The following is a 15,511-nucleotide window of genomic DNA, read 5'->3' as shown; positions in this document are numbered from 1 at the left end:
ACTGGACAATCTTGTATTGGGGGCTCTGGGCCATGTGGTATCAGTTCCACCTCTAGAAGGGCTGGACGTTAAAGGTCAGCCAGGGGAACAAAATGTGATTGATCCCCATTAAAAAGTTGACACGGGGGCTCTGGTGAGCCTGGTTGGCAGGACTCTCTGTGTACGTCACACATGGATGCTGTCATGACTCCATAAGGACAAGAGGACCAGAGGTCCCCTCCTAGACTCTGCCTTCTGAGTTTTTTCCCTTGGCTAACTTCCATCTGTATCCTTTCCTATAATAAACCATAACTGTGAATATAACAATTTTCAGTGAGTTTCATCCTTCTAGTGAATTATGAAACCTGAGAGCAGTTTTGAGAACCCCCTGAACTTGCAGGTGTAAAGTATGTTCTTCTTGTGAATATACTCCATATGAGAGGCTCGCCTACCTGCTCTTTACTCAGAACTCACTTATTAGAGCCATCAACTTGGTAACATCTTCCAACTTAAAAAGCTCTATTTCCTCTTTCCTTCCTTCCTTTCCTCCCTTCTCTCAATCTGAGAGAAGGGTTAAAATAATCAACATTTCAAGCAGGGAAATGATGTATTACCTATATCTAAAGTTAGCTTTTCCTGTTAACTTCCTATGGAAGGTTCATTTCAGACATAATGCACCATGGAAGACTAGGTATAAAATGACAGATTGAAATAAATCAAGTAGGAAGACTTCTGATACCTTCAGAAGAACACCCTTCCTGCACAAGTCATATAAAAAGAAAGTAATTTATATGTGTAAATTATGCCAGGACTTTTAACTTAATATCTAAGGATTTCATGTACAGAAATGCATTCATATTTCTCTTGATTAAATTAAATCAGCACTTAACTTCTCAATCTTATTTATACTGAATATCCAATAATGCCTTACCAAAGCCATAATGTCTGATATGACGAGAACCATGAGAAAAAGGCTGGAAAAAAATAAAGACAGATTACACATAATAGAACAGGCACATTTTAAAAGCACCGCAAAATAAAAATTACAACAACCAAATAACCCAATATTCTGTTAGCACTTTTTCTTCTGAGAATACTACTTTTTTGGAAAGGAGCTCTTTTCATGTTATCATTGGCAACTGACCTGCAGTGACGGGCCGGAACCCAAAAATGTTATTTAACATTTTGAATATTTATTTCAACAGTAGGAAAGGGACACGAATTATGATTTTTTAATTAAACTTTTTACCTTGAGATAATCACAGGCAATTACAAGAAATAACATAGAGGGATCTCATGTACCCCTTGCCTAGTTCCCCCCAAGGTAATATCTTACAAAACTATCATACAGTATCGCATCCAGGATATTGACAGTGATACTGTCAAGACACAGAACATTTCCATCATTACTAGGATCCCTCATGATGCTCTTTTAGAGCCACATGTATCCTCCCTGCACCAACCCTCTGCCTTATCCCATGAGAACCACTAACTCTTCTCCATTTCTATAATTTCGTCATTTCAAGACTGTTGTGTAAGTCGAATCATTTATGTAATACTTTGTGACCTTTTGGGAATCTATTTTTTTTCATTCAGCTTAATTCTCTTGAATTCATCTGAGGTACTGTATGTACCAATAGTTTCATCCTTTTTATTGCTGTGTAGTAATCCACTTGTGGATGTACCACAGCCTGCTTAACCATGTTAAGCACTGAAGGACATTACAAATAAAGCTGCTATAAACACCTGGGTACAGTAGATTTCTCTAGGAAAAATACTACAGAGTGCAATTGTTGGATCTCATGGCAGTTGTGTGTTTAGTTTTATAAGAAACTAAAACTCTTTTCAGAGTGGTTATACCATATATGTTCTCATTTGTAATATCTGAGAGCAATTTCTTGGCATCTTCACTAGTTTTTGGTGTCACTACTTTTTATCTTAGCTATTTTGATTGTCGTATAACGATACCTCACTGTGGTTTTAATACGCATTTCCTTAATCATTAACAATGTTGAACATCTTTTCTTCAGCTTCTCTGCCATCTGTATATGCTCTCAGGTCTTCTGTTCATTTTGTCATTAAATTGTCTGGTGTGTACTGTTGAGTTTTGAGAGTTCTTTATATATTCCAGATAGTAGTCCATGGTCAGATACATAGTTTGTAACTATGCTCTGCCAGTATGGGTTCGTCTCTTCATTCTGTTAACAGGGTCTTCTCTTTTGCAGAGCAAAAGCTTTTAATTTTCATGAAGTCCAATTTATCAATTATTCCTTCTATGGACCATGGTTTTGGTGTCAAGCCTAACTCTTTTCCTAGCCCAAATCTCAAAGATTTTTCTTTGATGCTTTTCCTAAGAGTCTGAATCTGTGGTCCATTTTGAGTTAATTTTTATGTAAGATGTAAGATTTTGGTCCAGGCTTAAAAAAAAAAATCACAGCATGCCTACTTGATTTCCTTAACAAGGCAATGAAAAATTTAATGCTCATGGGTAATACAGAATCTTAGCTTTTTTAGTTGAAGAAATGGACAAATTTCCCTCCGCATTAAGGTATCACAGCAATTAGATAATAAAAGGGAGAAAATGCAAATCCTAAAATCAACTGGTGCTTTTCTCATAAGTCCAAATAGAAACCAACAATGGAAAGTGTTCATAGAATTTTAAATTTCTATATACACTACAGAGGTGCAAGAAAGCTGCCGATTTCTCTCATCTCATTTATAAATTTAATGTTCTAAAAAAGTCTTTCCTCCCAGGCAAAGTCATGTGATCAATTATTGAATTTCATTACACAATTCCATTTCAACTAGTCTAAAATCAGTGCTCCTAGTCTAAAATAATCCTTGACTTCTTTTTAAGACATAATTGTTTTTCTAACTATAGGTCTGAAATATAGAAATGTAACTCAATAGTTCACATACATAGATATGTAGCACAAGTCAGACTTATCCTAAGTGAAGTGTTGTTACCATTCAAAGCAAGTCTGATGTAACAGACATACAAGAAGTGTGTTAAACTAAGTTTGTGGAGAGCGCAAAGGTCATTCAGTACAACCTTCTGTCCAAAGTATCAATTCTCAAAGTAACAATCTCGATGAAAGCATGGGCTTTAATGGTTCCAGTTACAGAATCTACCCCAATTTACACAGCCCCAATTATTTCAAACTGCTTTCCTTCTTTGAATCAAAATCCGTGAAACAAAAATTCTACCCTATGGCTATAGTTCTTCGGGAAAAAGAATTAAAAAATAAAGGCAATTTAAATGCAACAGACTTGGGGCGCCTGGGTGGCTCAGTCAGTTGAATGGTCGACTCTTGATTTTAGCTCAGGTCATGATCCTGAGGTTGAGGGATCGTGCCCTGCGTTAGGCTCCCACTCAGAGTATGGAGCCTGCTTATGATTCTCGTTCTCTTCCTCTGCCCCTCTCCCCCACTTGCACTCTCTCTCTCTAAAGTGAAAAAAATGTAAAAAAAAAAAATGCAACAGACTTTTAAATATATTTTTTGAAGTTTTGTTTGATATTTTTAAATGTTTTTCTAAAACCATGTTTTACTGTGGGACACAGATGATGTTCTGCAACCCTTTTAAAGTAAAACACACCTGATGGTAAGAAGACTTACTATCTTCTTAGCCTCGGTTTCCCTATCTATAGAATGGGCAGGGTAACCGCTACTTCATAGTACTGTTGGGAAAATTAAGTCAAGTAATACATGTCAAGTATCTAATACAGTGCCTGCCTGCCTACTACTACTGATTTCTTTCTTACTCCTGGTAACAAAACTTGAGATACAATTAAGGACACGGTGAAAGATACGACCTCTGCCCTTACAGAGTTCATAGGGTGTGCATTAGTTTGCTGAAGCTGTCATAACAAAGTACCACAGACGGGCGGCTTCAACACCAGCGATGTGTTCTCTTGTAGTTCTGGAGGCTAAGTTTGAGATCAAGGTGTCAACATGGTTGCCCTCCTTCTGAGGCCTCTTTCCTTGGCCTGGGGATGGCCATGTTCTCCCTCTGTGTTCACATAGTCTCTCCTCTGTTTGTGTCTGTGTCCTGATCTCTTCTTCTTATAAGGACACCGGTTGTATTGGGTTAGGGCCCACTCAGATGACCTCATTTTACCTTAATTATTTCTTTAAAGGTCCTACTTCAAATATAGTCCCATTCAACGTATGCATCTGGTGGGCTGGGGGTGGTGGTGGTGTACAACTGAGCCCACAACAGGGTGTGAGACAGAAAAACAAGAAACAGTTCACCACCATATGAGTTACCTAACTTACCTAGGAATTTGAGGGGAGGACAGCTGACTAAGAAAAGTACATCGGACAGTATGATGTTTGATCTAAGACTTAATTAACAGCAAGGAAAAAGCTTTTCCAGAGCAAATTTTGAACTATTCTGTGGAGACTGAGGAACAGAGAAGTTGCCCAAGTCACGCAGCTAGTGAGAGGGCCGACTTTCAACACAGCACGTCTGACCTCAGGGCCTCTGCTCCCCAGCCATGATGCACAATGTCTCCCCAAGGCACTATCTCCTCTCAGAAAACTTCAGCACGCTTACCATTTTCCCGTGAATGTGTCCTTTGTTTACCTTGCTTTATTCATATAGTGTTCAGACAAGAAGGCATAAAAGTAACAGAGTGTTCAATACCTATGGTGATCAAATCACTGTGACAGGAGGATGGGATTATTATTTTCCTGTCCTGGATGTAACATTTCCATGAAAAGCAGATGAGTTTGGGTGTTTTATCTCTAAGATGTTTCCCCACTACTCAGCACCTAGATCCTATGAGTCTGTCCCATGAATACCCCCTGATTCAGGAAATAAATACATGCTACTGGGTTTTTATACAAATGATAATGAATGTTCCCTCTTACCACCTCCACCGACACACTATGATCGCTCATCTCTAATGGTCTCTTAACTGATCTCCCTGCTGTGACTCTTGTCCTCAAGTTATTATCCATACCACAGACAAAGGAGCCTTTGAGCCCTTCCAGTGGCTTCTTGCCACAACTAGGAAAATTTTGGAAGTCCAAACTTTGGCCTAAATGGCCTCATATGATCTGGTCCCTGCCTACCTCTCCAGCTTTACTTCCTCCAGTTCTCCTGCTAGCACCCTCCACTTACGCCTGGCCCTGGTGCTGTCCTTCCAATACACGGTCTCACCTCAAGCCCTTTGCGTGCTCCACACCCTCTCTACCTGAAAGTGCTCTTTCTTCATACGGTTTCATGGTTCATTCTGTGTTTATTCCTGTCTCTGCTTAAATGTCTCTCCAATCTATTTTTCTTCCTGACATTTAACGCAACCTGACATTTTATGGCAAACGTTTTATTTATTATTTGTCTCACTGAGTAGATGGTAAGCCCTATTCCCCAGTGTATTACCAGCAGCTAGAACAGTGGCTGGAACGTAACGGAAATTGAAAACATCACGTGCTAAATGAACGGTAGAAGCAATCGGCGTAAAATAAAACTGAAAATGGCTACTACTACACGTTGTGACATCTCTTTTAGATACAAGACTGACTTAACTTCTTCCTTTTGGGTCCAGAGAACACTACAAAATTTGACCCAGAAAAAATCAGATGCGGTGGAAACAACACCAGATCACACTGTAGAAAGCTAAAACCACTCAGGGTAAAATCGGTAACCGACAAAGCAATGATGGAGGAAGCAAATCTTCTTGACAAAAACCAGGTCTATAATCTGACCCAGGTACATTAGACCAGCTGGAGATAATAACCATTACAAAAAAAAAAAAAATCACACCAGCATGAGCTAAAAATTCATAAACTTTACGATAGATAAAAATTAGATAAAGGAACCAAAATTTTAAAAATTGACCTCAATAAAAATAATTTCAATAAATTAAAAATCAAAATGAAAACATTTGGAAGTAACTTAAAATTACCTCATATAAAATTAATTAAAAAATTAAGCTGGCTTAATAGAATTTCCCCTGGAAAGTGCTCTTCCAATAAAAGTGATTCGATATTAGTGTAATTCTGATTCAAATTTGGATTCCTAAATATGGGAGCATACATCCTGAAGATCAAAACATCTAACAGAACAAAACAGAATATTCAAAGTGATAGTTTCAAAACATCTTACATTCATTTCAATTAGTGCAGGGCATGAGAAACTAGCTTTTTGGCTGCTGGATCACAATTTGGGCCCCCCCCCCCCCACATTCTTTTTCAATCACTACTGTTTAGCCATGGCTCTCTTGTATAGTTGAGTATGTACTCAAATATAGAACTGAAAATTATCCCTTTTAGGTCTCATTATTTGGTTGGTTGTTGAATCCTTCTGTAATTCTAAAACTCTTCTCATTCTCCGCTGCTGTCCAGTACTCTCTTATGCTTTGATGCATGATGAAGGTGAGGAAGGTCTTCAAATTCCACGTCACCTCATGCTGTGAAATAGACTGGGCTGAAAATATCCTTATCAGCTGTGAAAGACACTTTGGGTTGTCTGTTTCCAACACTCACTCCAAGCCACAACTTCTTTCTCTCTAACCACCTTCCAGGTTAGAAGGAACACGTGCCCCTTAGAGTTCTGCTCATTCAGACATACTCTGAAATACGTTGGATGGGTCATTTGGGAAAGACACTGCTTCCCTGATGGGAGGGGAGAACCAGCTGACACATCTCTTTGCCTTTTCCCCTAATGGTCCTTCTTCCTACCTGGATGGTAGATATGATGCATGGAGGTATGAGGAGAAAGGCCAAACTCTAAGAATGGAAAAGCAAAAAGGCAGGGTTGCTGATGATATCACACCAGCTCTGGACTGCCAACCTCTGCACCCCATGTTATGTGAGACACATAATTCCCTATTTCAGCTACTATTGCTTAGATTTTCATTGTTTAAAACCAAAAACATCTTTTTTTTGTTGTTTTCAAAAGCATCCTTAATGGATCAACCATTAAGTAATCTTCATGCCTGGATACTTCCTTTTAATGACCTCTACCCAAAATACACAAGTCTTCCGAGATGAAGCCAGTTATCAAGGCTGAGAAAATAGATAAGTTAATTGTTTTTTAAATTTTTTATGTTTTATTTTTGAGAGGGGGGAGGGGCAGAGAGAGAGAGAGAGAGAAAGAGAGAGAGAGAGACAGAATGCGAAGCAGGCTCCAGGCTCCGAGCTGTCAGCACAGAGCCGACGCGGGGCTCGAACTGATGAACACCGAGATCATGACCTGAGTCGAAGTCGGAGGCCCAACCGACTGAGCCACCTAGGTGCCCTGATAAATTAATTTTAAAGTCATGAAAAATAAAATAATATGAACACAGCTTTTCTACTTCACCTTTGTTTAATACTAACTTAAGCAATGAGTTAAAAGAAAAGCAGTTAGAATCATCTCACGGGTTTGTTATACTGAACCCATCCCTGGCATTATGGATCTAACAAGCCAGTCATTAGTATAAATTCTGCCTCCACCTTAACCCCTAGGCTTTCAAAAATTGTGTTGTAAGAAGATGCTTAGCAACATAAACACTGAGATTGAAAATGAGGATAAAGAGGAGAAATGCTATCAGTGATATTTATCAAGTGGCTACTTTAGCAAGTGGCAGGCAGGGAGCGATGGACTTGGGCTTGTGTGATGAATCAGATAAAGAAGACAAGGTGAGGAGCTTGTTCTCACCGGGCAGAAAAGGAATTGCCGGGCTCAGCCTGTGGCATATTAAATCTGAGGGGTCACTGTGACATTGAGGGGGAAATGCAAGTGACTTGTAAAGCTTTAGAATTCAACAGAGAAGACATTTCTGAAGTCTTGACTTTGTCTCCTTGGCCTCTGTTCTCTGCCTTGACATTTAGTCTTTTGTTGTGCCAGTCTCAGGACAGTTACTACACACGTACACGTACACACCCTCCACTTCTCATTCCACACGACACCAGCTCTTCCTTGTTCCACATTAAAATCCCTGCCAACAAACATGTATCCGCTCACAGAGATGCAAGAAGTGCATGTCATTTGCCAGGTTTTTTTAATTGCATCTAACTATTTTTATGTGATATTGACAAGGTATGTTTTCAATGTTAAATTCATGTAAATATGCTGTAAAAATACTAAATTAAACCGGAAAGAAATTGCTACTATTTTTAAACGGTGGAAGAAAATCTTGTAAAATTATTACTATTACAGCAGATGCATAAGAATATGCTAAACTCAGTTCTAGCTTAAACTCATCAAAAAGAGTATGCAAATTTATGCTAATATTAGTTATTTCTTTCAGCATTGAATATGCCAGTTTGATTCAAGAATAACTGCTAAGAAGCTTCATATTTATCTCAAGTGTCTTTCAAAGAGCCTGATCAGTCCCATGCTGATGAGGCAATTTTATTGGTTAAAAAAAGCAAATAGTTGAGTTGACAGCTTCTCTTCCAGAGTCTTGATAGCGTAAGACTGACTGCTCAGAAATTTCTCAAAACTTAGAAGGAATAATTCCCATTCCACTTGTCAAATGTGTAGAAAACAAGACTAAGAAACTATGCAAATTATTGACATGCAGAACAGTTCATTTAAAGCCATGTAAAATGAAATAATGTTACACATTTGTCTCATACATATTTAAGAAATAACCCAAAAGAAGAGAATGATATCCCTTGTGTTTTGTAAGCACAGTTATATCTATGATAAACAAGTCATTAACTATAATTTAACACTTATGTTTTACTGTTTTCTTGGGAAGCTGTTTGCTAGCTTGAATAATATTCTAATAACATTTTATTGTTGAGAAAGCATATTTGTCTGCTAGAGGCTCTAATCAACTAATTTTCTCTAATGACAGCTGAACTCTGGCTACAAGGGTACAACATTTTTTCCCCATTTTTATAATAAACAACTATTTTACAGCATCTTAGTAATCACGTTTACTCTCACTGCCTCAACATGGACAAATCCAATGCTTCTTAAATATTCACCTTACCTTTTTGATGATAACTGCGTAGTTAACTGAACTGCTTCAAAAGCACACATCACAAGAACGAAGGGGATTAAAATCTGTTTAAAAGGACAACAGACCATGCCATGGGTAGTTGAAGAATTTGAAAAACTTAAAAATAAATGCTTTTTCTGCTTATAGCAGTAATTTAACCTCTCAAACAAATTTTATCTACGTTAGTAAAGAGCAAACTCTGAAAACCATGAGATCAATGATATATAGAATAGTGATGAAATGGATTTAAAAATCAACATCAATAGCATATGTAGTATAAAAAGATAACACATATCAACACTCATTCCAAATAAAACCTAATATAAATTTTTGATTTACGTCATTATAGTAATTAATGACCTGTTCAAATGATTCCAAGAGAGTATAAGAGGCACAGAATGCACCAAATCAAATAAATTAGAGAGCCTGATAATTTGATTCACAGATCCCTGAACCCATCTGGTCACTTGATACTTTAACTCTATATACATGATTTAGCTGTTCTGCCATTGCTTTTTATTCATTTATCTTAATACAACTTTATTTCTGATTAAACAACTTAGACTCACTGTAAAATATTTATTAAAAAATTGAGACAGTTCTAATACAATTTATACTGATTGAAAATCCATAATCCAGAGCTAACACCGTTAATATTTTGAGATACTGCTTTCCAGGAACCAATTAAGTATGTGTATACACACACACACACACACACACACACACACACACACGTGTGCGCACTTGATATATAATAAAAAGAAAGGAGAGAGAAGCTAATGAAAAGAAATGATGTTCAAGACTGGATGATATTGTTGCAAGTGAAATAAAATACAGTTTGGGAGGACCTTCCCTTCTGGCCACATCAGTCAAAAAAGCCATCCAGTGCATTATGTCAGTACAGCTCTGAATGCGGCTGGAGAGTAAAGATCTAGTATTTTAATTTAAACTTTTGTTTTTCTTTGTTGTTTTTTTTTTAAAGGAAGTTCTTTTTTTTTTTTTGAGAGAAAGAGAGAGAGAGCACTCAGGAGATTGGGGGAGGGGCAAGGGAGGGGATGGAGAGAGAGAGAGAGAGAATCTTCAGCAGGTTCCATACTCAGCATGGAGCCTGACACGGAGCTCGATCCCACGACCCTGGGATCATTACCTGGGCCGAACTCAAGAGTCAGAAGCTCAACTGACAAAGCCCCTTCTTTACTTTTTTATTTTTTAATTATTATTATTTTTTTTTTGAGAGAGAGTTTCAGCAGGGGAGGGGCAGAGAGAGGGAAAGAGAGAATCCCAAACAGGCTCCACACTGTCAGCACAGAGCCTGATGCAGGGCTCCATCCCATGACGCTGGAATCATAACCTGAGCTGAGATCAATAGTCAGCCACTTAACCAACTGAGCCACCCAGGTGCCCACTTTTTTCTTATTTTTAATGAAAGGCCAATACTCTTCAATAGACTAAGAAAAGAGCAACTACCATTTAAAAATGTAATTGAGGGTACCTACGTGGCTCAGTCAGTTGAGCGTCCAACTTCCGCTCAGGTCATGATCTCACGGTTGGTGGGTTCGAGTCCCGTATCGGGCTCTGTGCTGACAGCTTGGAGCCTGGAGCCTGCTTCAGATTCTGTGTCTCCCTCTCTCTCTGCCCCTCCTCCATTCATACTCTGTCTCTCTCTCTCTCTCTCAAAAATAAATAAAAATGTTTTTAAAAAATTGAAAAAAACTAATTGAAAGTTAAAGAAATAACATGTTTTACAATAGCTCAGTAGAAAATGGGACATGAGAAAAACATCTTTTTGATATTTCTTAGGATCACATTTGTATCAATGCAATAACAAAAAAAAGGGGATATTAATCTAATTAAGAGACACATACTTTTAACAATGGTTACTTTTGTGATCTGAACAGAAGGTAATCAGATTTTAGGCAGATATATACTAACTACGTAAAATGTGCCAGGCACTGTGGTAGAGGGAATAAGACAAGCAGAGTGACCCTGCAGAAGAAAGGAAAGAACATGAATTACATTCCACAGGAGTCTGAACCTCCAGAGCTGAGGAGTCTGTCATGATCTTGGTGCCATGTCATCCAGCTGGTGCCCACTGCATTACTGTAAATGTAAGCACTCAGTGACATACCTGGTGAGTGAATCAATCAATTCTAGATACATGGATTATGAGAACAGATTATAATATGTTGGCAGTCTTGTGGGGAACATAGAGAATCTTTGGGAGCACTGCAGCTTTGATCTGCACTGTACTTCCCCACAGGCTTTAATCATCTGTGCTGGAACTTCCCAGGATTTACACAGAATCTGTACTTTGTGGAAGTTAAATGGGCTTAAGCATAAGGCAAAAAGGTTAGCTATACTTTGGAGTAAAAGCTAAAGGGCCCTACCTCCCATACAGCATTGTCTGGGAAGGTATCTTCTTTCTATGCGATCTCACTCTGTCAGAATGACTTCATAATCTTAAGGTCATGTAATGTGTTACATAATCTATCTTAATGTCACAATGAATTGATAATCTTAATCAGTATCTTAATATAATAAGAAAATAAGAAAACTAACCTTCCACATCATCAGGGCTCCCATCATAAAAGGACTAAACACGGTCAGAAAGCAATAGACAGAGGCAAGATCAAAGCTAAGGAACCAACATAAAGAAAAAAGATTTTAGAATTCACATCGTAACTTTAAAAGAATGTTCTACTAAAAAGGATGTTTCAACTACCTTTCTGAAAGCTACTCCTACTAAAACACAAGCTTACATCATATCAAGAATATTAGGAAGCCACTCAGATGAAGTAGATATGCATGTGCCAATGCACACCAATCTCCAAAATATATCCTTCGGGATAAAAAGTATGGTACAGAACAGAAATCTAACTTGTATTATTTTTTATTATAAATATGCTGTTTTCATTTAAAATTACCTGTTAACAGGGCGCCTGGGTGGCTCAGGCGGTTAAGTGTCTGACCTCGGCTCAGGTCATGATCTCACGGTGCGTGAGTTTGAGCCCCGCATTGGGCTCTGTGCTGATAGCTCAGGGCCAGGAGCCTGCTTCGGATTCTGTCTCTCCCTCTCTCTCTGCCCCTCCCCCGCTCATACTCTGTCTCTCTTTCAAAAATAAATAAACATCAAAAAAAAAATTTTTTTTAATTACCTGTTAACAGAAGCTATGTTCCCAGTTCCAAAAAATGCTGTCACTAAGAAGAAAACCTAAACAGAGTTAAGGAAATGGCCAAAACAAGTCGGAATTCATACAAATTTCTCCTTCATTTAGAAAAGATATGCTTATTCTACCAGGAAGGTAACTTGATCTTTAACCTGTACACTTGGTCATAAATTGTCATAAGTGAATGTTCCATTACATGTCCTCGCAAATGAATTTTGAAGGAACCAGGCTTAAGAGGCAATGTGCTAAAAACACGAGGCATGTGAGGTTATCCTCACTTGTCACTAGCACCTTTGGGAGGGCATTTTCCAATTCTCTAACAGAAGCAAGTTGGAGTGTTGTATCTGTAGTTGGCCACTGATGGTTTTTTCAAAAGGAGAACATGGACCCAGTGCATGTGACAGGCATCTTTAGGTGAAATCCTGTTTTAGTTCATATACTCTCACCGTGTGCCCACCACATGTGAAACGTGCCAGGTTCTTTGGAAGGCTCAGAAGGAAATAAGATACCATGTTCTATAATAACTCAACAGAGAATGAGACATGAGAAAATGCTAGACATCTTTTTGACACTTCTTAAACGTAACATCTGTTTTAATGCAGTAATAAAAAGTATTAATCCTATTGGTATCTAAGAACTAACTGCTAGAAAAATACTTATATACTGCCTGGTCCACTGAAAGGACTCCATAAATGTTAGCTACTATATTATTACAGACACATACACAAAAGTGGTAAAGAAACACTGAAGAGGATATATGAATTATGACAACTTTCAGTGAAAAAGTGGCATTCGAGTTGGTGACTTGAGATTCAAATGTATTCATGGATCTATTCACTCAGCCAATCAACTGACCAACCAATATTTATTGTCTAGAATGAGAAGCAGAGCTAGGCACTAAGCATATAAATACGAATAAAATAGTCTCAAAGTGCTCACATGGTAACTAAGATTATGACAATATATAGAAGTACATGAGAAGCGTTTTAAGGTAAACAGTGGGGAAATAAAAGACATAGTCAAGAAATATTAACAGGTATGACAGAAGCTTAGAGTTTATTGAAGGATACAGTGAAAGAGAAAGTAAGATTAGTGGCATACTAATTAACTAATAGATTAGTGGCATATTAATAAAAAGCCTTCAACTTTACTGTGGAGACAATGACAAGCCCACAAACATTTTAGGTGAGTGATACAAATAAGAAACACCAGTGACAGTGAGATATTCAAATCAGGGAGACAAATAAATATAGGCAGGAAATACAATTGGGAAGTTATTTCAGTAGCTCATGTTAGGGGCAAGGAAGGTCCGAGCTGATGCACTGGGAGTGGCAATGGAGAATGAGGGCAGACAGTGGGACTTCAGAACTGGACAAGGAATAGTTAAATATGACAACAAGTTTGATGGCCCGGGTGGTTGGGAGTATGGTGATGCCATTCAGTGAGATGAGGCCCGCCAGAGAGAGACTTTGGAGAAGGGTGGGCCGTTGTTAGTTTCAGACATATATTTGATGATGCCCCGCAGAATACTGGACATATGGCTCATGAGGTCAGGAGAGGTCAAGGCCAGAGAAGTAAACCTCAGAGTTGTCTGCGTTGGAGGCGTCAGTCAAAGCTATAGGAGAGGGTGACATTATCCAGGCACAGGAAGAGGAGAAAGTTAAGCGTAGAGCTTGGAGAAGAACATCACTCAAAATCAGACAAAGGAAGAGTAAGTTTTAGTGCAGGAGAATAGAGCTGATGTAAAAGCTACGAAGAAAACCTGGATCGTGTCCTGAAAGTCAAGGAAAAAGAAAAAGAGAAGTGAACAGAGTTGAATGTTACAGAGTGGTCAAATAAAACTCAAGACCAGACTGTGCGGTCAGGGAGCGCCTGCAGACCCAGTGAGGATACAGTCTCAGCAGGGACATCCGACAGATCTCCACACAGCTGCTACGTGCCAGGCACCGCTCTGAGCGTTCTAGGCTTAAGGCTATAGTACCTAAATGGGGAGGAAATGGTAGCAGCAACTATGGATTTTTCTTCCAAGAAGCTTGGGAGTAAACAGAAAAGACAAGATAAAATTATACTTTAGGGAGACGAAGTGTCCAGGGGAAGGAGTGTTTATTCGTATAGGGTGAGTGGAAGGAGCCTGCAAAGACAGAGCAAAACGGAGGGCAGAAGCAAGAGGCAGAGAGAGGGAGAACACCACGGTAAGTTCAAAGGAAATACCTCCCTGCGAATTTATTGAAGCTGATCAGCCAGCCTTCCCAAAGTGAGATTTTATTCCCCCATATTGTCCTTTAGACTTCTACCACTAATAACTTTCACACAATGTTGCCTCAGATGTGATCCGAAAACTTTGGAAGGAAGATATTACATAACATGAGTATAGTACAAAATACACACATAAAAAGATACAAACCAAACTCATAATAGTGGATTCTTCCGGACGAGGGAAATTAGAGTGGAGTTGGGAATTAAAAAAAAACAAAAATAAAAACTTAAGCTTTAGCTGTAATGTTTTAGTTTTTTTTTTTTAAATGTGTGACATATGTGACAAAATACTACTTGTTGATATCTTGGATGGAGGGAATACACACATATACATTTGTTTTTAGTATCATTCTGTGTGCTTTTCTACAGTTTCACCATTTTTTAAAAACACGAACCATACGAAGAAAATTACGGTTGATGGGGCTAACCCCTCCCAGGTGATACCACTATTAAGTGAAAAGGGGAAAACACCTTCTGACCCCACTAAATGGGAGGTGGCAGCGCCTTAAAGCCAAAGCCCAAACAAAGGATACAAGGAAAAAGGCCCTCCGGACGTCATCCAGATAGAGCTGTCGGAACTGGGTTATATCAGTACTGCAGGTGAACCGGACACTGGTGACCTGGGAGACAATTGGAAATATACGAACACACAAGAACGGTTCGCTTACTTCTACCCTCAAAGGCAACCTTCCAGTCTAAGTTACAAGAGCTAGAAAGTTATCCTGTACTGACCAAAGCAAACAAAATAAAGCTGTTCCTATAGCTTAATTACACCTTAATAAAATCTGCCAAAAGGCAGACTACGTTGCTAACAATATGCTGAATGGAGCTGTAGTACTGCTGAATGTATAATAAACGGGAGCTTTTCCTTATCCCATGTAAATGGTTTACTTTCAATCCCTATGTAATTCTTCCCTTTTTGAAGTCCTGATTCTTCAGGGTCCTGACCTTCTAAAACCCAAATATGGCATGATATGAAAAAGCATGATGAAATCAAATATTTCTCTGTTTCTTCGTTATTCTGTTAATTCTATTTGTAGAAAAATTATTTTCTCTCTATAAAATATAAAAGATTTCTACTTTTGGTAAAATAGAAAGTCACTCAAGTCCAACAATGTGGATGCACTCTTGCTTAATCCCCCTCTCTCTATAAAAATAAAAACTCATG

At 38.5% G+C, this 15,511-nt stretch overlaps 1 protein-coding gene across 9 annotated transcripts in view; it reads right to left on the bottom strand.

Annotated features, from left to right (window-relative positions):
• Positions 1-15,511, bottom strand: part of PIGN (phosphatidylinositol glycan anchor biosynthesis class N) — a 102,593-nt gene that overhangs the window by 10,204 nt on the left and 76,878 nt on the right. For 8 of the 9 annotated variants that reach the window (XM_040478639.1, XM_040478640.1, XM_040478638.1 and 5 more), the window contains 5 exons: positions 14,877-14,963; positions 12,076-12,131; positions 11,480-11,555; positions 8,912-8,985; positions 911-953 (listed from right to left, as the gene is read on the bottom strand). In XM_040478639.1, the coding sequence (XP_040334573.1) occupies positions 911-953; positions 8,912-8,985; positions 11,480-11,555; positions 12,076-12,131; positions 14,877-14,963 (336 nt within the window). The remainder of the gene's footprint in view (positions 1-910; positions 954-8,911; positions 8,986-11,479; positions 11,556-12,075; positions 12,132-14,876; positions 14,964-15,511) is intronic. The other variant, XM_040478645.1, reaches the window with a different exon arrangement.

This window comes from Herpailurus yagouaroundi, unplaced genomic scaffold (genome assembly GCF_014898765.1).
Source record: "Herpailurus yagouaroundi ecotype Mexico unplaced genomic scaffold, PumYag 142, whole genome shotgun sequence".
In the NCBI taxonomy this organism is placed as follows: Eukaryota; Metazoa; Chordata; class Mammalia; order Carnivora; family Felidae; genus Herpailurus; species Herpailurus yagouaroundi.
The sequence above is the reverse complement of the archived record's forward strand: the minus strand, read 5'-3'. Positions and strand labels throughout refer to the sequence as shown.